We start from the raw sequence: 26,238 nt of genomic DNA, 5'->3' as shown, positions 1-26,238 counted from the left end.
TATTTTACTCATCACAATTTTGATAATCTGAACAAAAATATATGACATATAATTCATCTGATAGGATTAGATTATAGTAATTTAGAAATTATACGCGATGTTGTTTCCTTTTGTTGATCAAATCATCGTAATCATCCTTATTGTAATAATTATTTCTTCATATTGCACTTCCTGGACAAAATGAAAGTCAGCTGATGTTGGCAAAGGAAAAATACTATATATTATACAAGTAAAGACGGTGGAGTGACATTTTGATGACACTTCCACTTCGGTTACCTCGTAACACAAGTAACATTTTACAAGCAGTAGCGCCAGCAACAGCAACAACAACAACAACAATAAAATGATACAGCAATGATGACATAAAACACGTGCAGCGATATCAGCAAAAAGTAGGTACACGCCTAAAAGCAAAACAAAACAGGTGTAAACAACATAGCTATATTATGCAGTGACAAATACGGTCTAAAACGGACTTCAGATCCAACGACCTGTCACATAAGAGCATTATAAATTGAACTGGGACAGAGTTTGTTGTGTTAGCCTAAATGTAGAAGCAACGAATGAGTTACCAATCTCAAGACTTTGACCGTAATGTATCTCAGCAGTATCCATTAATTACCTACAATAAAATATCCAAGTGAAGTAAAAATATACGCTCATGCTAGACATGTCATATTCGGCAAAAATAATTTACCTATTTCTTTAAGGCATCATATTCTTTCTTGCAGGTTCAATTGTTTTTAGTGCTTGTCTAGGGTGTCTTTTTTTTTCTATTAAAGTTATAATATTTTTGTTATTAGGTGATCCGAGTATCCTCTCGGATCACCTATTGTATCTGTACGGATTCTTTCTTCTTCTTCTTTATTTCTTTCTCCTCAAATGTTGTGTAGAGGTTAACTCAAAAAGTCATTCACCTATCACTTCTAAACTGATACCATAATGTATCACGTCATAAGGACGACAGATCTAATGTATCACTGTGATCAGTCAACCATGACGTCACTATGACGTCATTATCTGAAAACACGTTCACATTCGTATCTCATTAATGGAATGGATTTTCTCAATGAAATTTACATATCATATAGTTCAAGTCAAGCTCTATTGATATATTTCATAAAATTTAGTCACGTTCATATTTAACGAGCGCGTACGCGCGCGTTGAAATTTTAACATGCTCCAATCGAGCTCAAAATTATTTTGCACACGTTTCAGGTCATTTGGAGTATTTCAGAAAAAATCGACGGACGCGTACGCGCGCGCGCATATACGCACGCACAGCTCATATGCAATAGAAATTTCCCGTTTTTTCACACGTATCGGATGTCTGAAATGTCAAAGAATGTTTCTACCAAGTTTCAAGTCAATCCGACTCAATATGACGTCATACGGGCCCGTCAAAGTTGAAATTCCGCGCGCGCGTCAATGGCGATATACAGTGCAATGCCAAAAAACCGCCAAATTTAAATCCGATTTTACTCGTCAGGATGGACGGTGACCCCTCATTTTCTTTACATATTTTGAAAGCTGATGAGTTGTTCATATCATTTCATGGGTTAGCGATACTGAAAAAATGATTAAAAGATATCAAATTTCTTAAAAAAGTAAAAAAAGTAAATTTTCAAAATGACGTCATCAAAATTCAAGTTTACTCGAGCGTATCTCACTTATCCTTTGCCGATTTTCACCTAACTTTCAGTATGTTGTAGCTTATTTAATGTTCTTTCATATTTATTATTACCATCTTTTGATTGGATGACGTCATCACCTCGTAAAAATGGATTGAAAGTATCCTTGTAAAATTTGACCAGTTTACGTGTTATCTCTATGGGAGAGCAGTTTTTCTGGAAGTGAAAATTGACATGACTATCTTTTTCGAGCACTAGCTCACTTATGCTTCGGTGAATTTTTCCCAGATTTTAATATGTTGTAGCTGAGACTTTGGGCTATCGTATGTGTGCCCTTCGTTTTTTCATACGATGTCGGGATTACGTCAAAAACTTACTTGAAATTAAAGTTTATCTTCGATGTATTGAAATATTTCTTTCTTTTTGCAACGTTATGTGCAATAACTCAAGAAAAACATACCCTATCACCACCATATTTTGCATATATTTAGTTCATGTCACGAACATTATTTCATAAAATAACAACGACTTGATCAGACGCCATCTTGGGTATGTAAATTAGGGTCAAAGGTCATAGATGTTTCATCCTGTATCTTGGTGAATACATGTCCTATCTTTCCCATATTGTGCACACGTAAAGACCATGTTACAGGGATCATTTCATAAAATAACCACTTTTTGCTCAGATGCCATCTTGTCTGTGCAAAGTGGGGTCAAAGGTCATATGTACTTCTTTTTTTCTATTTTCGCTATGACGTGTTATCTCTATGGGAGGGAATTTTTTTAGATGTGAAAATTGACTCTCTTTATCGAGCACTATCTTACTTATGCTTCGGTGAATTTCTCTCAGATTTTAGTATGTTGTAGCTGAGACTTTGCACTATCACGATTCGAATCATTGATTAAAAAAGAAATCGGATCACCTTAATTTGTCAGTGATGACAAATTACAATCTCTAGTTACCACTTGATTCACTACAAATGTGCTTGTATTACTGTCAAATTACTGTCATAGACGCTTCAGCTCCTTTAATTCTCTCTTGATTCTGAATCTTTCCTTCGTCATGTTCAGAGGCCCCATAGGTTCTTTTGAGAGTTTCTTTTTATGGTTTAAAATGTGGTTTAACATGCAATAAAGACTTTTGAATTTGTCTTCGTCTTCCGCAAATGTTTGTTGCCTTAATGGATGCATTTATCATTGAATTAAATTCAACGTCAAAGGACTTTGTATTGGAGCGGAGTGCTAATTAGAGTATAGGTCTGTGTTACGAAGGAGTTGGAGAAGGAGTTCTCAAGGTCTCTTGTAATGTGTGTGCTTCCTTATCAGAGGGATAACGGAGCAGGGATGTTATCGCTTTAATGACAAGAGGGACAAACATAAAGCTAGAAGTCGAGAACTATATACTGAAGTACTGATAAACTGTCTTCTTCTGTTCATTTACTGATTGATACGGGTGAAGATAACGTCAATCCGTTCTTTTTAACCGAGTCAGATACACCTTGCACGAATTTTCACCCAGGCAAAGTTTTCATCCTGGAGTTACAAGTTTAGTGAGGCAAGATGGCGCGGACTTGGGCTGGTTGTGTGGCGTTTCTTGGGGCTGTTCTCTTCGTCTTGCTAGAGCAGAGCGCCATTGTACACGGAGGTAAGAATGTATAAGCATCTCAATACAACAATTCACGATTCCATGTATACATAAGTATGTATGATACCAAAGACGAGACTCGATCATTATAGAGGACAAGTACGAGACATACAGCTGTTTGTGTCTTGAAGAGTTTGTCTTTTCCACCTGTCAGTGTGAGATTATTGGTCTGGCTTTATCTGGATTAAGGAGATAACTGCGGTCGAATCAGGCCAAGCACGACATGGATATATGGATCACCGCTGGTCACTCCAGAATGTATCTAAAGAGTGAGATGATAGTATGGTTTGCAATGGTGATATCTGAGAACGACTGGGTATACGCAATCCGACCAGAGGTATTTTGATTCCTCAAGATAAAAATAACTGAGCTTTGAGTCTCGAAAAGGTGAAAATGCCAACGATAAAAACTCATCAGACATGAAGACGTCAAAGGAAAAAAAATGTCACAGAAACAAAACAAAACAAGAAAAAAATGAAAGTGTTATGGCATCAGAGTTCAAAATGTTAAGCAGACACAAATGTCAGAGGTAATGGTGTCTGAGGTAAGAGGTGGAAAGTCAAATATCAGTGCCAATACTTCATTTAATGTGGCTGCCAATAAGTCCTGCAAATGTTCTACAAAAGAATTTACTTGATACCGGTGACACTGCGGAGTAATTTATCCTTACATAAACAACTCTCTGGCATTGTATGTCTTTAATGTACTATTCATAATGAATCGTGTGCTTTATGTCACAGACAAGCGTTGGTTTGAGGCGTACGAACAAATGGTCGACGACGTGTCGAGCTTGGTGGACTGGAACGAGACGATACCCCTTCTACCCGGCTACGACTGCTTCACGGGGCCAGGATTTCCGGTGAGAGAAGCCCAGCATCACATCACCTAACCTCCTATTTGTCATAGATTTAAGAAAAACAAACATATACAAAAACAAGACTGTTCGCTCAACAAATTTTCGGCGATGTAGTTTACTTGGATGATTAAGTTAATATATATATATATATATATAAAATTGAATGAGGCAAAATCACCGCAATATACAACTTTTTCAGTTTTGGCAAGTTATTTCCTGGCTTTAAAAGCCGTCAGTCACTCCACTTTTCATTCTTCTGTGTACAACATGGGCGTAAATCCCGGGGGGGATGGGGGGGGGGGGATATATCCCCCCTGAAATGGAGGAGGGGGGGATGGCCTGTACAATCATCCCCCCCTGAATTTTGAGGGGAAAAAATGGAGGAAGCAGAAATGTGATTGTATCAATTTTGGCATATTGCATGACGTTTGTACGCCGGCCTTCAGACAGGTAACAGAGCTGAACAGTATTCTATCTTGTAGGAAAATGTATAATTTTCTCAAGCGCTCGCTCGCTTCGCTCGCTCGCGAAGAAAGTGACATCGACATACACTGTAAGGTATGGCTCAGGCGTTGACAACGTCAAATAGTATAGGTCTACATGTAAACATGCTATGACGCGAGTAACTGGGGACCATCTGCAAAATATGTACGAAAACATACAAACAAACAATAACAACAACTTTATCGCCATAATTATTGAATCCCCTCCATTTCCTGAATCATTCCTGAGAAACGACAGTGACTGATGACTCAGTCAGGATACATCTATGGGCATACCAAGGGAAGATCAGGGACGTCGAATCTATGGGGGGCAAAGGGGCATTTGCCCCGCCCCAAAGGAAGTGTTTAGACAGACACATCATTTATCCCCCAAGCAATTCCCGAGATGAGGACAAATCTCGAACTTTCTAAATGGAAAATTGTCCAAATATCGCCAGAACTATGCACCAGATCGTTGTATTGCAATCATGAACATGCAAAAGGTCCGCTATACAGGATAAGGGATAAACTTTGTACACTTTTTGACATAGACGTATATTCCCTAATTTATCAAAGAGTGTGCAGCAGATCTTTTACTTAACAAAAGCAACCTAATATGTATAGAGGCGTCGATGGGGGGTGGTTCTCAAATAAAAGTGGGACAAACAAAAGCGAAAAATATAGCTACAAACGGCAGTTTTTGGAGTGTAAAATGTTACAATTTTAAAGCTCGCTCGCTCCGCTCGCTCGCATTTAACCGCTATGCCATTCTCCTGATGTTGCTGCCAATGATTGACAACAGGTACACCCGGTGCGCCCCCCTTAATTTCCAAAGCGAAAATATAGCTACAAACGACAGTCTTTAGGACTGGAAAATGTCAAAATTTTCAAGCTCACTCGCTTCGCTCGCTAGCATTTAATCAGTATGCCATTCTCCTGATGTTGCTGCCAGTAATTGCCGGCAGTTGCGCCCGGTGTGCCCCCTTAATTTCCAAGCGAAAAAATACAGCCACAAACGGCAGTCTTTGGACTGTAAAATGTCAAAATTTTCAAGCTCGCTCGCTCCGCTCGCTCGCATTTAACCGCTATGCCATTCTCCTGATGTTGCTGCCAGTAATTGCCGGCAGTTGCACTCGGTGTGCCCCCTAAATTTCCAAAGCGAAAAAATATAGCTACAAACGGCAGTTTTTAGACTGTAAAATGTCAAAATTTTCAAGCTCGCTCGCATTTAATCGCTATGCCATTCTCCTGATGTTGCTGCCAATGATTGTGAGCAGGTGCGCCCCCTTAATTTCCAAAGCGAAAAATGTAGCTACAAACGGCAGTTTGGGGGCTGTAAAATGTCAAATTATTGAAGCTCGCTCGCTTCGCTCGCTCGCATTTAATTATTATTCCATTCTCCTGATGTTGCTGCCAGTAACTGCCAGCAGTTTTCGCCCGGTGCGCCCCCTTAATTTCCAAAGCGAAAAATATAGCTACAAACGGCAGTTTTTGGACTGTCAAATGTCAAAATTTTGAAGCTCGCTCGCTTCGCTCGCTCGCATTTAATCATTATGCCATTCTCCTGATGTTGCTGCCAGTAATTGCCAACAGTTTTTGCCCGGTGCGCCCCCTTAATTTCCAAAGCGAAAAAATACAGCCACAAACGACAGTTTTTGGGACTGGAAAATGTCAAAATTTTCAAGCTCACTCGCTTCGCTCGCTAGCATTTAATCGCTATGCCATTCTCCTGATGTTGCTGCCAGTAATTGCCGGCAGTTGCGCCCGGTGTGCTCCCTTAATTTCCAAAGCGAAATAATACAGCCACAAACGGCAGTCTTTGGACTGTGAAATGTCAAAATTTTCAAGCTCGTTCGCTCCCCTCGCTCGCATTTAACCGTTATGCCATTCTCCTGATGTTGCTGCCAGTAATTGCCGGCAGTTGCACTCGGTGTGCTTCCTAAATTTCCAAAGCGAAAAAGTATAGCTACAAACGGCAGTGTTTAGACTGTAAAATGTCAAAATTTTCAAGCTCGCTCGCTCCGCTCGCTCGCATTTAATCGCTATGCCATTCTCCTGATGTTGCTGCCAGTGATTGTGAGCAGGTGCGCCCCCCTTAATTTCCAAAGCGAAAAATATAGCTACAAACGGCAGTTTGGGGACTGTAAAATGTCAAAATGTTGAAGCTCACTCGCTTCGCTCGCTCGCATTTAATCATTATGCCATTCTCCTGATGTTGCTGCCAGTAATTGCCAACAGTTTTTGCCCGGTGCGCCCCCTTAATTTCCAAAGCGAAAAAATACAGCCACAAACGACAGTTTTGGGGACTGGAAAATGTCAAAATTTTCAAGCTCATTCGCTTCGCTCGCTCACATTTAATCATTATGCCATTTTCCTGATGTTGCTGCCAGTAACTGCCAGCAGTTTTCGCCGGGTGCGCCCCCCTTAATTTCCAAAAGGAAAAAATACTAGTACAGCCACAAAGGACATGTGGGACAGTAAAATATCAAAATTTTCCAGCTCACTTGCTTCGCTCGCTCGCATTTAATCGTTATGCCATTCTGATGTTGCTGCCCGATTGCTGTTGCTGCCAGTTGCTGCCAGTAATTGCCGGCAGTTGCACCCGGTGTGCCCCCATAATTTCCAAAGCGAAAAAATACAGCCACAAACGGCAGTCTTTGGACTGTAAAGTGTCAAAATTTTCAAGCTCGCTCGCCCCGCTCGCTCGCATTTAACTGCTATGCCATTCTCCTGATGTTGCTGCCAGTAATTGCCAGCAGTTGCGCCTGATGCGGCCCCCCCCCCTTAATTTCCAAAGCGAAAAAGTATAGCTACAAACGGCAGTTTTTAGACTGTAAAATGTTAAAATTTTCATGCTCGCTCGCTCCGCTCGCTCGCATTTAATCTCTATGCCATTCTCCTGATGTTGCTGCCAGTGATTGACAGCAGTTGCGCCTGGTGTGCCCCCCTTAATTTCCAAAGCGAAGAATATAGCTACAAACGGCAGTTTTTGGACTGAAAAATTTCAAAATTTTCCACGCAAAGAGATTTCATCCTAGGAGGGGGAAACCCCCCTACCATACCCTCCCCCCTCGCTTGATTCGTTCCCTCACATAACCGCTCCTCCTAAGATCAAATCCTGTCTACGCCGATGATAGGCCCCATTATTTAGTAGGCCTTCACAGTGATGTCGCACAGCAAGAGCTGAAATACCACGATTTTGTCATTCAATAATATATTGTGAATATTTCATTTTCTTATTTTTTTTTAAAGAAAAGAAAAGAAAATTTTCACCACAAGTGAGCACCAGATCGCTGAATTTCAGGTCTGAAAATGCAAAATCTTCCTCGTGTGGGAGAGGGATACCCCCCCCCCCCCCCCATACACACCCTTCCCCCGTTCGGTCGTTCCGCTCCCTCTCACAGATATTTCCAAAAAAAAAAAAAAAAAAAAAATGTTTTCATACTTTTAACGTCTGATTTTCCGCCGAAAGTCGTCTGACAAGCAAAAAAAAAAGCAACAAGAACAAAAAGTCTTTATGTTGTTGCTGCCACTTTTCTCCAACTTTATATTTCATGCAAAAGAGTGGGGCATCCGATCCCTGTAAAGTGTGTGTGTGGGGGGGGGGAGGGGGGCACAAAGCTTCTCCCCCCCCCCCCACCCTCCCCCCACCCCCCCCCCAAAAAAAAAGGCTGCGCCGGTCCGGTTATGGGCTTGTAATCGTGGTGATGGTGACCATCCCCCCCCCCACTCCTCAGTATGGATTTACGCCGTTGGTGTACAAGCAGTTCATCTCTTTCTTCCACACCATCTCCTGCTATAAAACTGTGATAACTACCTGAACATTTGTCTTGTTTTACTCAAAATGATACCATGTTTCCAATGCCCACGAGTGAAGTCGCTCGGTGTATGTACAGTTTCAATCTATCTCTGTCTTTCAATATATTCTCTTCGATCATTGATAAACAGTGATTGATGGTGGTGACAGTTTCATTTGTTATTTATTATTCTGGTCACTCGGAATAAAACTTATGAAATGTAATGTAAATGGATGGCAGCATAATTTTCATATTTGCAATACAGTGATTGCTGTGTGAATGTATTTATGAATACTGACGATGCCTAATTTTGGCGTTGAAATAAAAAGGAAATGGTGGAAACCATAATGCAGTGAAAAATGAACAGCAGATTTATTTCATCTGGGTTGGGATTTCTAACCTCACTGTAGTGTATTACACTGTATGACGTCCATTGCCAGTGTACAAAGTACCAATGCACAAAAAATGCCTAATACTGTCTTTACATTAGAAGTAGGAAAAAGGGGGGAAAGGAATTTATGATACTGATGTGTATGATACAATACGCCATATTCGTGTTTATGTGCATGTTTGTGTACATTTTGAAACAAAAGATGCGACATCGAATCTTATGAAGATGTGATTTATTTTTCATACCCTTTTCATCTCGCACAAACAACATTATTGTAGATCCACTTCATTACAGAGTGACAAGCAACCTCACATTACTGCAATATCAAAAAGGCGATTTGCATGCAAAAAAAAAAAGAGTACTTAAATGATTAAAAGTTTCGCTCAAGGAAAATATTTCCATATCTTACGCAAAATAGAAGGTTACTATTTCACGTCTTCCGTGTCTTGTAAATCTCTACAAAGATCAGATAAGACACAAATATACTCCTCCAGACATAATTACTCTAAAACACACAGTCCACTTCACACAAGTTATCTCTATTACAAGGGTCAAGAGACTCGCGGTTTATATCTACTCCCACATTGAATCGCGAGTTTGGAGTGCGTTCATAATATCTATTATTGATTATACATGGAATTATTAAGACACACCCACACCCACATAAAGAGAGTTAAGTCTTCCCCCTGGTGAATAAAGCGTGGCTCTCTACCGTGATTCTGAATTTCTCCTTGTATACGTCGTGATAACATAAGTACCATTACACTCATAAACATACCCACCGAGGTGACAGAATGCTATTATTCATGTGACGTTGCGGGCACAAATCTGTTACCCAGCAACAGGAAAGGATTGCTGCACTTCTCGCACCATTGCCTATCTTCTCACTGATATCGATAAGAGCGATTATGATGCACTTTAATGCGATGATGCAACATCATGTTATGTTAAATGGGTTAGTCTAAATACCGGTTAGTGATTGGCTAAACACAGTCACGTGATGGAGGAACATTCGTTATGTTCGCCCATGGGAGAACATTTTTGTAATGTTCTCCCATGGGAAAACATTTTCACGTAACAAATGACAGAACTGTCAGGAGGACCCGCGCACAACAATGAATTTGGCTCTGCGCGAGCGATCTATCGAGTGCGTCGTGCTGGTGCATGGTTGACGTTGACGTATTTGACTAACCCATATAATATAACAGATGATGACTTTTGTTATCGGGAACATGTACCGAACGTTCCACCCTCAGGGTTTGAAATGCTATTTCGGGAGGCTATAAGTCCCTCGACTTTTTCTCGGGACTTATAACCTCCCTCAATGGCATTTCAAACCCTTCGGGTGGAACATTCGGTATGTTCCCTCCCCCGCCAGTCATCATCTATTAATAGCAATGGAAGTTGCTAACGGTGGTTGAAGCACCTGCTATAGAATAATGATTATTGTTATGATAATATCACTCAGATTCAGACCCACATTTTAGTTTCAATAAGTATGAATCACTGTATTAAGTATAGTAGATATAAGACAGACGTAGGCCTATACATATTTGAATAGTCGTCATAAAAGATTGACTTTATTTCAGTCATCATTTTTATTACCTTTATGTGATATTTCCAACGTTAAACAGAGTCAAAATTATTGTGCCTCTGACCAAAATGAGAGCAGTTAACATGATTACATGCAATAGGGAACCGAAATGGGCTGTACAAAAAGAGTAGTGGCATGTTCACCTATTTAGTTTGGTGGATATGGAGCAAGTGGTAGTGATTTTAATGGCAATGTCAAATGGAAGTTCACGCGAGAGACGTATAGGCGTAAATATTCATCATTCAGCATAGGCGTAAATATTCATCATGTATGCAAATTATCAAAATGTTACTCATGTAATTATATTACAGATGTAGATTGATGAAAATGACGATCATACTGTTATTTTGTACTTTGTTAATGACATTGCAGAAAGTTGATGTATTTGAAAAAAAATGGCATACAGAGAATAAATCAAATCAAAATCAAATCAAACTCAAATCAAATTAAAATATTCATGACATCAGAGAAAAAAGAAATAACATATGACACGAGAAGTTAGCTAAAGATGATGTTGATGTTGTTTTCTTCTCTTTCTCCTTTTCCGTTAAATCTTGGAGCATTATTGGGCAACTTAACACCAAAGACGTGTTGCTGCTGTTCTTCTTATTATCATTATCATTCCATTGTTATTTTCTAAATAAGGCTCCAGGGGAAGAGTTCTACTTTCCATGTGAGATCCTACCACCTTCCGATGAAATACCAACCTCCGGTGAGATTCTGTTTGACAAAATTCACACCCCTCCTACCTATATGAGTTTACATTAAGAATTATTGTTCATGATCTCGACGATTCTACAGGCTTGTATTAATGGTAATGTAAGGTATTTCTTTGAGCCATGATGATTCTGCAGAACTTACAAGTTAGGCAAAAGAAAACAAACCGAGTTTTGCGTTGATGAGAGCAATGAGCATAATAATATAAAAAACCCATTTAATCTTAGTCCGTATATATAGTCTGTATGACCGATAACTCAGACATTTAGTTTTGATGGTAAAGATAATCAGTTGAATATCGTGGAATACGCTGTGTTAGTATGATTTCAAAGACTGCTAATTCTCTCTAAATAAACATCTCAATAGCAACAACAAGTACTTCGGTATAGGGCCTTCGTCACTCTCTACTTATCACTTAAAACATAACTAATGATTACGAAGAAAGATAACTCTGATCTCAAAGTCAATCAAATAGCCGTGCATTTTGCTTTGAGAAGAAAGAAATACCTTGGGTTAAACCTAGGTAAAACCATTTTTTCATTTTGTTTATTTATACGCTCGTTTTGTTTTGTTTTTATTTGTCCTTTTCCGTGCAGCTCATCTTGTTCGGCCCGCCGACATCAAAGTGATAGCAGCAATGGGAGATTCACTCACAGTGAGTCTTAGAAATACTTTTAATCTATATAGCTAAAAAAATGTTTTGCTGAAGAGTTTGTTGTTTTCTTCACAATGGTACAAAATTTTTATCTGTACGTCATAATGACGTCACGCATTGCTCTTTTGTAGGCTAGGACCAATGCAGAAGGGAGAGACTGAATGTTACAAAACGTGATTCGAGTATATACGTGGGATATTGAATCAAAAGAAATCAATCAAAAACAGATCCGATATTGATTGTCTACTAAGAGCTATAGCAAGAGATCTATATAGGATTATAATCCTATCACATCAGAGTCGCTTTTTAGGCTTTTTAACAAACGAATATCCCGATACCGCAGAAGTGTCATTCCTGCTTCTCAGAGCTTGTGGGAAGAATGTTACTCGCTCATGAATGCGTTCATCATTTTTCCCCGTATGATAATTATATTGGTACTGTTTTTCAACCTACAAACATGTCAGGATTTACCAAATATGTATTACATCCTATACATTTCACTTACTGAGGAAAAAATGTACGTAGCATTAAATAGTAAACATGGTAAATAACAATAACGTGTGTATCAGTGCCTACTTTAGCCTACAGTTCTTGTTTGTAAAGGTTCCCTGTGACTCAACTGATAGAATAAAATTTGATATTTTTTTTTTATTAAGAAAGGTATGCAGTGTCACAAAAGGGTTTCTTTAAGGAGTATTTACATTACTAAAATGCGTAACGATCAAAATAACGTCTTTCTTTCTTTCTGTCTAGGCGGCAAATGGAGCTGGGGCGTGTCTTCTTCCTGAGCTTATTTACATGTACAGAGGCCTGACATTTAGGTAGGCTTTATAAGTAAGTGGCTGAAATACCACTCAACAAACAAAACATGCATGATGTATACGACGTACATTATGCATGTTTTGTTTGTTGAGTGGTATGTAACCAATACATGTTTATTCAATGGAAATGGAAATAAAATTGAATTGAATTGAATTGAATTGAATTGAATTGAATGTGTATTTATGGTTCATTCTCCAATACCTGTGTATGAATTATGCATTAAGCGTTTTTACAAGCAGTTACGTTATACATGATTTTAGTTTCATTGCTTATTATACTGTAATGTCTTATTCTTCTTCTTATGGAAATTTAATGATAATCTTGTTTTGGTTTTTGTACTTAAAAGCTTAAAATTTTGTTTGAATAACATTAGAATAAACAAAATAGCTATTTTAATCTCACAGAAACGAGAAAACATGATATTAGTTAGTGTTCAGACGGTCATTCTTTTTAATAATTGCCTGTTTCTCTGAAAATGTTCACTGACGATAAAAATGAAGGGGTCGGTGCATTATAGTGCTAACCCACACAATAGTCACTCTGAGATAATCGCTGTTGAATGTTTGGAAAGTCCATACATTGTACATTAATAAAACATGAATGCATGCATTTTTTACTATCTTATAGGTTGAATTCAAATATGATATTTTCACGGAGGTTAGAGTGAAGGCTAAGGATTATGAAAATGCATGTAACTCAATTTTGACAAAAGTGTGGGTTAGCACTGTAATGGGTGATTTCAAGTTCGGTGCTAGTGCTAGTGCTATCTTAGCACTAGCACCGGCGATAAAACCGAACTTGAAATCACGTCGGTGTTGGGAGTTGACCTCAAAAATTATGACGTATTTCCGGTTGCTGGTGCTGGGCTCGGTGTTGAATGTCGTCTGCTGAACCGAGCTCCGCCGATTGTGTTAGCGATTTACGTGCTTTTCGCCATTGACTAACACTAGCCCCTAGGGATTAACATTTTCGTCATTTCAAGTTCGGTGCTGGTGTTAGCGTTGCCGCGCGAGACCCGTATTCACTTCCATAATAGATGCACATTTTACGTGCAAAGTCTATGCTAATGCAGTGGGTCGCCCACGTAACGTACACGAGCACTCTCGACATGGCTTTATAAATTTGTGCCTTGGAGCAAAATTAAGATAGTTGTATCTTGGAGAATGGATGAAATTTGTGGCATTTTAATCTGTTTTCCTCACTATATGTCTTAAAGTAAGCAGTTTTGGCTACATCTTTTAATATTTGACTGTAATCACGCGCCATCACTTTTTTCGTCGCGCAATTCCCGCGGAGCTCGCGGTGGTGCGATTCAAACACCTAGTGATGGTGATCAATAATTTTGATCGGTATCGCCTCGTTAATCTGACCGTCGGTGTTGGAGGTCGATTTAACGCTGTTATTTGGGGGCTAGCACTAGCACTAGCACTAGCACCGAACTTGAAATCACCCATTGCACCGACCCCTTCAAATATAATGAATATCATGTTTCTCGCAGAACTCCTACTAGAAGTATATGACAACGTAGCAAAAAACAAGGTCGTTTTCAAACACATAGAACTCATGGTTAGCCCTGAATTATAACATAGTGACGGTTTAACGTGCAGAAGTTCAAGTCAATATAACCGCTTTCATTATTAACCATGTATCATTTATCAAATTCTAATCGATTTCTTTTGTCCCGCGATAACTTCACTCCTAGCCATGGTGGTGATGGGACCTTCGAGACCAATCCTTCGCTGGCAAGTGAGTCATATTATACGAATGATTTATGAGTTGTGAGTGCATCTCAGGGCACGAATATCGCACGAGGCGCGAGATAAGCCACTGGTCTATTCAACAAGGCGCGTAGCGCCGCGTTGAATAGACCAGTGGCGAATCTCGCGCCGAGAGCGATATTACGTGCCCCAATGCACGAACAAAATCATAAATTATTCGTTTTATACAACACCTTGTCCACAATCACAGTACTAAATTAGTGACCGCCAACTCAGGAAGGCCCAAAAATAAATGTAACAATTACTATAGGCCGAGAATTGTAAACCACCCTGTGTACTGCTTTCAAACACTCGTCATGATTCGACCACACAGTCACAGGAATCACAAACTCCGCAGGGTCTATACCCATTCTATTCTAACGTTAGATCGAGTTAGGCCTGACTGTTAGGCCGATCTGAGATGTCGGTAGATCTAGTAGTATCTAGGCCCCTAGTAGGTCTAGTCTAGACTTTGTCTATTTCCGAAAATGATTTTGTATAAAAACACAGAAAAATAATCAAATTACGGTTTCTCAACTTGAAATGAAGTCTTGATTTTGGGATCACTGTGGTCCACGTAGCAGATCAGAGTCAAAAGTAAAAACAGAGCAGTAGGTAAGGCCGCAATACATGCAACTAGCTAGGTAAAGTAGCTGCGCGTACACGTTTATAGATACGTTGCAATACTCCGCCGCGCCTGGTCTGCATGTGTGAGACTTACCGGCAGCGCAGCGCAGCCGGCCAGCACTGCTGGCGCTTTGCTAGTGTGAGCCACAGAACTCTGTGAGCGGCCGTGCATTAGTGGCCCCCCGCGAAGCCGTGCTATAGTACCTTCGAGCCGTGCAATAGGCCCATGCCAGGGGCCTATTGCATGGCTGTCACTCTCAATGAGTTTGATAGGTATTTTCTATTGAATGTCATGTGACATGTTCTTGGCCAATCACAATTCGACATCATTCTGAGGTGTTGTATAAAACGTATTACACAATAGAGAAATATACTCCATACAACCGGGCTCAACACTACTAATAGCGGTGGCCCGGTGGCCCGGGTCTACTAAACTTGGTGTTTTGCCACCAAATGTAAAGTTTTGGTGACTCGATCGGACAAATTAAATTCAAAATTTGTTTTGTTTTTGCTTTTACTCGAGCCACTTCATTTTATCCGGTCACTAAATATCGGATTTAATGTGACATAATGGATTCGTACAAGAAAATTATTTATGTAGAATTGGGGAAGTTGTAGACTACAAGGGCCTATGAAATTAATGATTGATGTTTAATTCTCTTCTGTTATTTGAAATTTGTCTTTCTCTCCCATTCTCACTGTAGTAGGGAGTTGAAATAATGCAAAACTGTTTCCACTTGCTCATAGTTATTTATTTTTATAATTCGTTAGTATTTGTGTCTCTCACACACGATGAACAATACCGTGTCGCATTCAAATTCAATTTCTGTTAATGGTAAAAGCCTCCTGCATTTATAATATAATCATTCGTAGATCATAGATATACAATACCCATAAGCAGAAAGTTTATTTTCATCCAAATCTGGCTTGTGAAAAAGTTTTGCAATATCGACTGTGGATAGTTTTCAAAACTGTATGACATTAATCTTTCCTTTGTGCGTTCTGTTATTATATGGTTTACTTTACCTATTCGTTTTATTGAGTCAAGTGCTTTATTTCCATTTAAATCTTCGAGTCTTAATCATACCTAGCTATAATTATTATTCGTAGTTTAATTTCATGTATACGAATTAGGACAGACTCTCATTAATACCTAATTAAAAGCATAACACGTGGTTTATTTGTCTGTTTTTCGGACATCAGTACTTAACTTTCCCGCATTTTTCTCCCAGTAAGAAACATAGCTGACTGTCTTTTTCATCGTTCGGAACTACAAGTTATCACTGACTCTTAATTGTCTTAAAAGATGCAACTTTTGTATTTCCTAAAACTCTGACGTTCACTAATTTTGGAGTCTTTGAGATCAACCCAGGACTTTGAAATACTTTGTGCACTCTTCGATTTCTCATCGTTACCTGCAGATATCTTGAGGAAATACAACCCAAACCTTAAGGGGTACGGGGTGAGGACAGGCAACTGGGATTCTGATGAATCAAACATGAATGTTGGCTACCCTGGAGACAAGGCTAAGTAAGTAAAAACTTGAGAGTTATACGTGCTTTATTGGCTAGCCTGAACAAGGCTAAGTAAGTAAAATCGTTCTTGTCTTGAGAGTATAGTATGTTTTTTTTTTTTTTTTTTTTTAATAATAATAACCTCTGGAAATCGATGAGAACAGCGATTGCTCGGCTCTCACCACCATATATCTTGTTCTAATGTTTGATATTTTTGTTTAATCTTGTCAGGTCATTTCACATTTTGTTTTAATCAGAGGCTTCATCTGGATCTAGAACTGATTTCTAAATGTTCAAGGCCTTATTATTTCATTTCTAAACGTCATACGGTGTGCGTCACACTCGTTGCAGCGACATGCCTCATCAGGCCCGGTGGTTGGTGGACAAGATGAAAGCCAAGGCCGAAATCGACTTTGAGAATGACTGGAAGGTTGTGACCCTGTTCATCGGGGGCAATGACCTTTGTGACTGGTGCGACAACCCTTACTACTACTCTGCAGATAACTACGTCAACTACATCCACGAGGCCCTTATGACCCTTCATGATGAGGTCAGTGGGAGTGACTGCAGTTTAGGCCTAAATTGTGATATTTTACGTGGGCTGGGAGAATGCAAAATAAATAAAGAAGCTGGGCATTGAAATGTGAGCAAATTGTTTTGATGAATTTCTATTCATCTGCCGTCCTCTCTAAATTTGACATGTTCTTGGTTGTTGTCCCTCCCCCCCCCCCCCTCGTATGCACTTTACAATGCCGAGCTGTATCGTCCATGCTCTTTAGAACTGACCAAGTCCTCCTTGTGAACTTGTGAAATGTATTTTGAATTAGCTTAGTAGGGTGTGTGTGTTTATGTGTGTGTGTAACATGTACCCAGATAGATGCATTTGATGTACTAAGTAGGCTTACATAATCGTCACTGTATACAACAGATAAGCTGGCTGTCTCAAGACACTTATCAAGCGATCAGAGTAGAAATTAAGTATACCCAAAAAATTAATCAGTTCGTCATGATTTTTTATTACCGTCACTCTGAGCCTTTGTTCTTAACTTTGTTCTTGACTTAACTGATTATGTGTACGTTTGAGTTCTATATGATTTTGTTGCAGTGCTCTTTGTTTGGAAGGTGGCCTTAAGAATCTGAGTGTATTTTATTTCATTTTCCAAGAAATGCTGTATGCTTCAACTTTCAATATTAAAAGTTCTTATTTTGTCGTGCTTACCTTCAGATGCCGCGAACAATCGTCAACGTTGTAGGGATACTGCAGGTGTACCAAGTTGACATTCTGCGGGCTCCTATCTGCAACTTTTTTCACTGGTGAGGTTCGATGTTCTCCCTTGAATAGATTTTCTTCCTTTTATGTTGACTGTCCGTGTGAGTTCTAATCTGAAACTCAACTCGTGGTTGAGCTGGTTGTAATTGCATGTGCATGTAAAAACATTTCAGTCGGTAGAATACTCCATGAAAAGCATTTCTCTAAGCTTTCGTTCATCCAGCTGTATTCCATCTTGGTGTATGATGGATGGCGGTAGCACTGAAGGGCATATAGGAAATGATGAATGAATATGATGGGAGGAATGTATAAACTTCGCACATAAAAAAATCAAGGAAACCAATTCTATTGTGGTTCTTGTCAATGATCCTCTCAAAATTACCCACACATACAGGCAAAGTTATAACTTCCGTTTGTGAAAAGTGACAGTCAAAATGTGAAAGTGAAAGAGAGACATGAATTTTCCGGAAGAATATAATTAGGGCCGGATTCTACGGTGGTTTCCATATCACACAAGTCAGAGAAATCGTGTCATATGCTAATAGTGATCATCAACATAGTATACATGGCCTGCTTTATATGATTTGTTTAGAGCTCAGGACGTAGATGTCTTAATGACTTGCTGTATTCTTTCTTCCCATTTGCTGCACTCGATAAAAAAGTGTCTTTTACACCACGTGTTGTTGCAAATATTTTGGCAAGTCGCAGTGTCACGGCAATCCTTTCATGCTTTCGTATTATAATCTTCAATTCAATTTTATATTCATCCCATCTTCTGTCAGAGAATAGAAAAGGAACTTACTTAACATTCCCCCCCCCCCCCTCTCTCTCTCTCTCCTTATCAGGGCATTTTGTCAGTGCGGTATGTTTCTGACAGAAAATGAATTAAAAGCCTTCGAGGAGATCAACATAGAATATCAGGTAATGAAATATAACTTGTTTAATCTGTTATAGCAAGTGTGGACCTATCCAATATATCAAAATTGCGAAATTGTACCGATCAGATTCGTTGCCCATACTTGGCGGATATCGGCGACCCTTTTGCGCTATTTCATGTAATTCTGTGAACACTTCCTGAAGAGTTACAGCTCGATTGAGTGAATGAGAGGACCTAGATGAGCTAGGAGATGGAAATAGACATCACCAAAAAAAAAAAAAAAAAAAAAAATGCCCTTGCACACTTCATCTTCGTCTGATCAAATTGCAACAGTCTCCAACACAAACTTTGAATTGTATTGTTGCACGCCGGACCCAATTCCTTAAATAAGCATCCATGGGACCTGGTGAAGCATGTCGTTGCAACGATTATGACGTCACACCATGTGCCTCGAATATTTAGAAATGGGAAATTTTGTAGGACTTGCGAGATGTTTGTTCACATTTTATGCCCACTCACTATGCATAGGAACTATAAGTTAAAAAAAAAAAATGACAGCTTTAACCTATAATAGGCCCCGTGCCGCCTTGTGAGACAGAGTCTGTAGGCCTATAAAGTTGTGTCTTGCCTGTTACTGAGCAGAATCCCCACTAGACTTGTATTCTATATTTATATAATAATTATGTAATATTAAGTCAAAATATTGGAAGTGTTCCGTATCGGACATGGAAAGAGAAAAAGATACATGAATGAATGAATGAATGTATGAATCTATAACCGTTGAAATATCAATGGATTATGCCCCCCTGATGCTTCTTTGCACAATGACAACTACATAAGTGTTCTATGATCTTTCAGGTCAAGATGGAAGAGGCTATTCTCAGTGGTCAGTACGACACCAAGGACGACTTTACGGTGGTCCTTCAGCCATTCCTACACAATACATCAGTCCCGTTTAAAGAGGTATCCAAGTAGGGACCGTCTCTTCAATTAACGCTTTGTGCGATTCATTACTAATTGCTGAATTACTGTAAAAATCGTGAGCTGTGCAATGTTAAACCTAATGATATTATTCAAATAATCTTACACAATTCTCATGGTGTGTAGACTTACAGAATAACTCGAGAGGTGTGTCAGAAAAATTCCAAGAAAGATGTCACAAGAGAAACATTTCAAGCCCGTACTATAAAATCACTATATATTTGTCTTTTTGAAAGTAATCCCCGTGAACACTTTTCCTCTTATCTCCCCCTCTCTCTTTCTCTCTCTCTTTCTCTCTCTCTCTCTCTCTCTCTTTGTTTGTATATAAATATATATATATATATATATATATATATACATATATATATATATATATATATATATATATATATATATATATATATGTATATATATATCCTACAGTGTGTGTGTGTATGCGTGGATGGATGTGTGTGTTTTTTGTTTGTTTTTTGTTTGTTTTTTGGTTCATAATTACAAATGTACGGTTTGAATGATATGTGTATATGGATAAAGCCTTTGTTTATATATTATGTGAATTTATATCATACATGAATTTTACTTGTCAATAACGTCTGTCTACTTACTTCGACCAAATCTGAAATCATTATTTTCATGCAATTCGGGGCTAATTCGATCGATCAACGATATCGAAACCCATAAAAGGAGAAAAATCGCTCGAACATCAGGAATGCTTGTTATCTGTAGAAATCATCATCGATGGGTGGGGGAAATCTATTTTACGTAATTCAGATCATAGTATGAAAGTTTTTGTCTACGTGTATATATATATATATATATATATATATATGTGTGTGTGTTTGTGTGTGTGTGTGTGTGTGCGTGTGGTTGGTTGGTTTGTTACATGTGTATGTAAAGAAAATGTCATCAACATCTCTATTGTCACTTTGTGAGTTGTTAGTTCTATAGGCCATCCACTGTACTTGGAACGTACAGTAGCTAAAGCCTCTCGGTAAAAATATGTAAATATAACGCACTGTGCGTTAATTCTTTGAATTTGCACTCCTTGGTGTGCGAACATTAATTTTGGACTCGTTGTTATGGTTTATTCCATGCCAGGATGGGACTCCGGATTTCTCCTATTTCGCTCCAGACTGCTTTCACTTCAGCGCTAAAGGCCACGCCCAAGGTGGAATGGAGCTCTGGAATAACATGGTCAGTTTTTGTGGACAGACACAAACACACACACACACACACACATATATATATATGTATATGTATATATGTATAAATATATATATATATATATATATATGTATATGTATATATATATATATATATACATATACATATACACACGCTCACACACACACACACCCTATATCTCACATTCTCAACTTTTTTTTCTGAAACTTTCACGAATTATAAGCGATATAGACTCGAGACAGATTGGTAAAAGCTGCTAAAAATAATTTGGCGAATAGATAGACAAGTAGAAGATCAAAATGACTGCAGGAGTAAAGTAAGAAAGAGACGGAGAGAGTGAAAGAGCATGATTTCAAGTGTATATAGTGATTCTCTTTGTCGTGTTTATAAGGGATACGGTCCTCGAATTCAAGAGGGCGCTGTTGAATGACATGGTTATCGACGCCGTAAAACCAGAATAATCTGTAAATCAAAGAAAATCGGGGAGCGTATTTGCATGTTCTCTCTTTTGTACCAGGTTCAGTAGACGTTCACCATTCGCTTCACATGGCGTACGTGTGATACATACGTACACGTTGGACAACCACATCGATCTTATTTAGATCGAGAGTTAGTCTAACACATACAAGGCAATCCGTAGACTACTATGTACCTTTTGCACATGTGAGTTTCTGTGGCCAGCTCTTAAACAAAGTTTGGCCCGGAAGGATCCGTAAAGTAGGTGGAACCGCCGGGAGCAGAATAGTCGAATCAAGAGACGAACTGAGATTGTCATTATTATTTCAGCCATTTTCGACGTTCGACATACTCGCCGTACGAATTGGCCTTGTTTGGACAGTTAGCAACATGGCAGATTGCGCATGTAGGTTTATGCAGATAAGCCCTCATGAATCCGGGGTCCCTTTCCCTCTAATGATACGTTAACCTTTCTTTTGTGTAAATACATGTACCGTACATGACTACATAAATTATTCATGATTTCTTTACTCTTCCGGTTCCAAATGGCAGATCGAACCTGTTGGGGCTAAACGCACCTCTTGGAACCCCGGAAGTAACATTTCTTGCCCGACTGAGGTGCGTATATGCTCTGAATACACTACATTCATTGATATTCATAATGTATGGAGTTTGTATCTCCTCTTTGTTTGCTTCTATTTAGTCCGTCCATGGTTTTATGTCAAGTTCTGATGATTTCAGATTCGTATTTATATCATACTTCATACGAATTTTTAACAATGTGAAAAAGTGTAAGAAATATTATAAGCACAACAAAGACATTGAATAGGACCCTACTTATCGATAAGGTGTCGACATTTTTTGGAATGACATGAAAACATCATGCGTCACAGATACCATTTTCCAGAAGTTAATCAACAGACCAAAAGACGAAAACAGGATATAGAGTTTTGTTGTTTATGATATCATAACGAATGATGTATGAAATTATCTGAAAGTCAATAGTGCTTGTAGTATATCTTCATGTATAACAATATTATCACGTATGATAATTAATTCTTCATATCATGTATGAAGACATTGCATTTATCGAGTTCTATCCTGCTGGTATAGCCAAAAGACTTATTTTCTCATAAAGCGTTTATTTGTTGTTGTTTTTTCTCCTTATCAAAGTGGCAGGAAACATTACTATTATTTGATAAAAATTCTGTAAATATGCTCCCTACATAATCAAGTTACAGAACCGTTCACCGACACTTCACAGAAATTACAAATTACGAGAAATTAAATAAAAAACGTTATCATGCTCTAAGTTTTATAGAAAATGTGGCATAACTGTTAGACGTGAGTGCTGTTGATATGAACTGAAACAAAAGAAGGGTTCACATAACCTTCACGCTTCATCGTATTACGTAGGATTTTTAGAAGTTGTTTTGTTTGCTATCGTTTCTTTTATTTTATTAATTATTTATTAGTCAACCAATCTTTTTGTTCATCTTCTGTGCACATCGAAGAAACAAAAACCACTCCACCACCGCTTCTCTTGCCTCTTATTGGTCATCATTATTACATTTCTTTTCTTTGTATATGCGAGAGGGGGAATGGTAACCTATCACTTGTGCTATTATCACTTGGTCTACTAACCAGTTGGGCTAACACCATTCGAGCTAAACATCGTCTGTTTACTATTTCGTCTAATTCCCACTTGGTCTATAATATCCAGTTCGTGTAATGACCGGTTTGGATAATATATACCACTTAGTCTAATTTTCAGTTGGTCTAACACCATTTGGTCTAATTTCCAATTCGGGTAATTGCCACCTTGTCTAACTTTAACTTCATCTAATTTTCACATGGTCTAAAATTCTCTTTGTCTACATGCCACTTGGTCTGATAGGCATTTGGGCTACACCCATTTCGGCTATTACACATCACTTGATTCAATTTCCATTTCGTCTAATTGCCATTTGGTCTAATATCCACTTGGTCTAATGTCAACTTGGGCTAGTCGTCTCTTGTTCTAATTTTCGTCTAATTCTCACTTGGTCTAATGCCACTTGGAAAATAAATTCATCGCTTAATCATGAATCAAAATCCTCTATTTTATCAGAATTTCGCTCGGTATTCCCTCCAAAGAGAATTATTGGTTTTTACATTGTTTTGTCACTGCAGTCGTTCACTTACAAACTCCGACATCGGATGTATGCGTATACCTTTCACAACATTCCTCATGAATTGATACAATGAACATTCCACTAGAGCTGATAAAAACATTATCATTTGCCGTCAAAATATGCAGGATGAAACAAAAATCAATAAGATATCAATTAACAAGATATCGATTTTGGAAAATGAGAATTTTGCTCACTCCGAACGATTGTCGCAAGCATAATTTTGCCCCCCCCCCCCAAATGTTTGGGTTCCGTCTGCAATTTTCAGGAGGCAAAAATCAGTCATCATGTTCAATGATTAAGGAAAAGAATAATGCATAATAGTAACAGATGTGTTGATGGTGTGATGTGGATACCGAAAGAAGCGATAAACGATTTTTTTTGGTGAAGAATTTAAGGGACTAAACTCATTTGCTATTGATTGATCGTAGCAGATAAAGAAGTTGAGTTTCATTTTTAAAGCTGCCTAATTATGTTTGAAGTAAGTCTTCAAGAGATCTCCATTGTTATTATGATTATTTTCTTAAAAATTAAGAAATGACATAAAAACTGTCATATATATATATATATATATATATACTATGAAACTAGAAAAATAATCAAGCTTGCTCCGCTTCCTTGCATATATAAGTAATATCAGTATAAATAAAACAGGTCAATTTATAATAAATTTACTATCATGATCAGCGTCATCAATATGTAATTATCATTAAACGACAACTTTTTGAGACATCTTACCGCAACGACATCTTTGGTAGCCCAACTGGGAATTAGACCAAATGATGATTAGACGAAATGGCAATTAGACCAAATGGTCATTAGCCCAAGCGGCTATTAGACCAAATGGAATTAGACGAAGTGGAAATTAGACCAAATGTTCATATGACCAACTGTTTATTAGACCAAGCGGAAATTAGACGAACTGGCAATGTACCAACTGGTGGTAGACCAACTGAACATTAGACCAAGTAGCAAAAATGCAGAAGACCAAGTGACAATTTAATGAAATGGGAAGTAGACCAAATGAGAATCAGCCCAATGGTCATAAGACCAACTAGTTATTAGACCATGTGGCAAGTAGACCAAGTGAGAACTAGACCAAATGGGTTTAGCCCGAATGGTGCTAGCCCAACTGGCGATTAGACGAAGTGGAAATAGACCAAGTGGCAGTAAAGTGAATGGAAGTGGACATTGGAGGTTCAAGATAGTAAATAAATGAATATAATGCCTATGACTATATAATTAGGGGGAAAGAGAAGAAATATCATCTTTCAAATGAAATGCTCTTTCTGTCTACATACAGATTGCTTTTTTCTTAATCTATGTAAATATTCACGTATTTATCCATTTACCAGTTAATTCATATTGCCTAAATTGTTATGTTATGTATTCTGTATGCATTCTGTAACAGGCATTCCCGTACATCTACACCAACCTCAACAGCAGAGGACTGTTTACAAATCCCCCTCCGACCGAGGACTCAGGTCGAGCCTGTCTTGTGCACACAAGCCTCACTTTTGTTTTGATGGTCGCCTCACTCACACTCGTGGTACTTGGCATCTTAGGCCGACCCTAGTTCAGTGAATATGTGAATATCAGAAGAAGGAGCATATCTTGTCGCAGGCCCTATAATAAATGTTTAACATTACTATTCATTTTTTGCCATTATGTACAGTCCAGATTATTCCATAGCGTGATGACTTAAATCATTGTAAGCCTTGTATATAACGTATACATTAAGAAAGGACCGTCATGGTGTATCGCTCAAAATGTAAAACGAAAACAAAAACAACTATTCAAGTATAATGTCCCCGTTATTGAATTTAAATCCCGTTTGTTTGTCAAGCCAATGCAATATGTTCCTTATTGATATAATTCAGAATTAAGGAGATGTCATTTTTAATATGCATTCTGTAGTGATACAAAAAGAATTATGATATTATATAGTAGTATTGCATGGGCATGTAAGTGAAATATTCAATGTTCTGTCTACGTTTTTCTCCAGAATAAAATGTACGTAAAGGAAAAACAATAATGTGTTTGTTATATATCATTGCCATCTGTAAAGCTCTTCGTCAGGGATCTATATTATCAACAATAATGATTGCATAATGAATATATCTATATGTTGATGTAACGTGACAAAGTTGCACGTTAACTCCATGTTGTTCAAATTGTTTGGATTGCCAGTATTCATAGTTTTATTCACGAAAGCAAAACAAACAAACAAACAAACAAAAAGACCCCAACAGAGAGCGAGAATGATAGCTGGCTATAAATATCGTGAACAGATCAAACTCCTCATTCGAGGTTGATATGAAACAAAGACACCACACTAAATTTGACTGCAGTAGATCTTTCCACATGGCAGTACACCGTATAGCTAAGAATGAAAGATTTTCCCATGGACCAAGCTACTCTGATCAACCATTAAGACACAGTCTTTCAGTCCATACACTGCAGAAAGTCTGGTGTTGAATATGAAACACCGAGCTGGTTTTAAATTCCCGGTGCTCATTTTTATTTTTAATTAACACCTCCAGGTGTCACTTCAAAACATCAAACTTTTTCTTTTTAATGGGCAATTAGTTACGGTTCTTCTTGTTGATTTTGAACTTCAACAAGGCGAACGAGAACTTTCTGATAACGTACTTATTTTTGAAAATAAAAAAAGTTGTGATTACACTTACATGGCGAAGGGCATAATTATTTTGCTTATTTAATTATGAAACGAAACTTCACCTAAAGATAAAGCGGTTTACTGTCACTTGGTCTATTCCCATTAGGTCTAATCATCAGTTGGGCTTACA

General features: G+C 38.3%; 1 protein-coding gene across 1 annotated transcript; it reads left to right on the top strand.

Moving 5' to 3' along the window:
* The first annotated feature begins 3,191 nt into the window (after nt 1-3,191).
* On the top strand, nt 3,192-25,004 carry LOC140233870 (phospholipase B1, membrane-associated-like). The gene is made up of 14 exons (XM_072313983.1): nt 3,192-3,276; nt 4,017-4,135; nt 11,042-11,108; nt 11,710-11,768; nt 12,522-12,589; nt 14,293-14,336; nt 16,396-16,504; nt 16,840-17,038; nt 17,714-17,802; nt 18,604-18,679; nt 19,494-19,598; nt 20,715-20,810; nt 21,810-21,875; nt 24,840-25,004. The coding sequence occupies exons 1-14, from the start codon at nt 3,192-3,194 to the stop codon at nt 25,002-25,004; spliced, it is 1,347 nt and encodes a 448-aa protein (XP_072170084.1).
* Nucleotides 25,005-26,238: the final 1,234 nt, after the last annotated feature.

Source organism: Diadema setosum, chromosome 1, assembly GCF_964275005.1.
Source record: "Diadema setosum chromosome 1, eeDiaSeto1, whole genome shotgun sequence".
In the NCBI taxonomy this organism is placed as follows: Eukaryota; Metazoa; Echinodermata; class Echinoidea; order Diadematoida; family Diadematidae; genus Diadema; species Diadema setosum.
This window is presented reverse-complemented; position numbering and strand designations above follow the sequence as displayed.

What these genes read in the sequence shown, in the direction of transcription:
- LOC140233870 (XM_072313983.1), top strand. Translation starts at nt 3,192, where the DNA reads ATGGCGCGGACTTGGGCTGGTTGTGTGGCGTTTCTTGGGGCTGTTCTC. An exon ending in TCACGGGGCCAGGATTTCCG is followed by an intron (nt 4,136 to 11,041) that starts GTGAGAGAAGCC and finishes TTTCTAAATAAG; the next exon opens with GCTCCAGGGGAAGAGTTCTA. An exon ending in TACAGAGGCCTGACATTTAG is followed by an intron (nt 12,590 to 14,292) that starts GTAGGCTTTATA and finishes CTTCACTCCTAG; the next exon opens with CCATGGTGGTGATGGGACCT.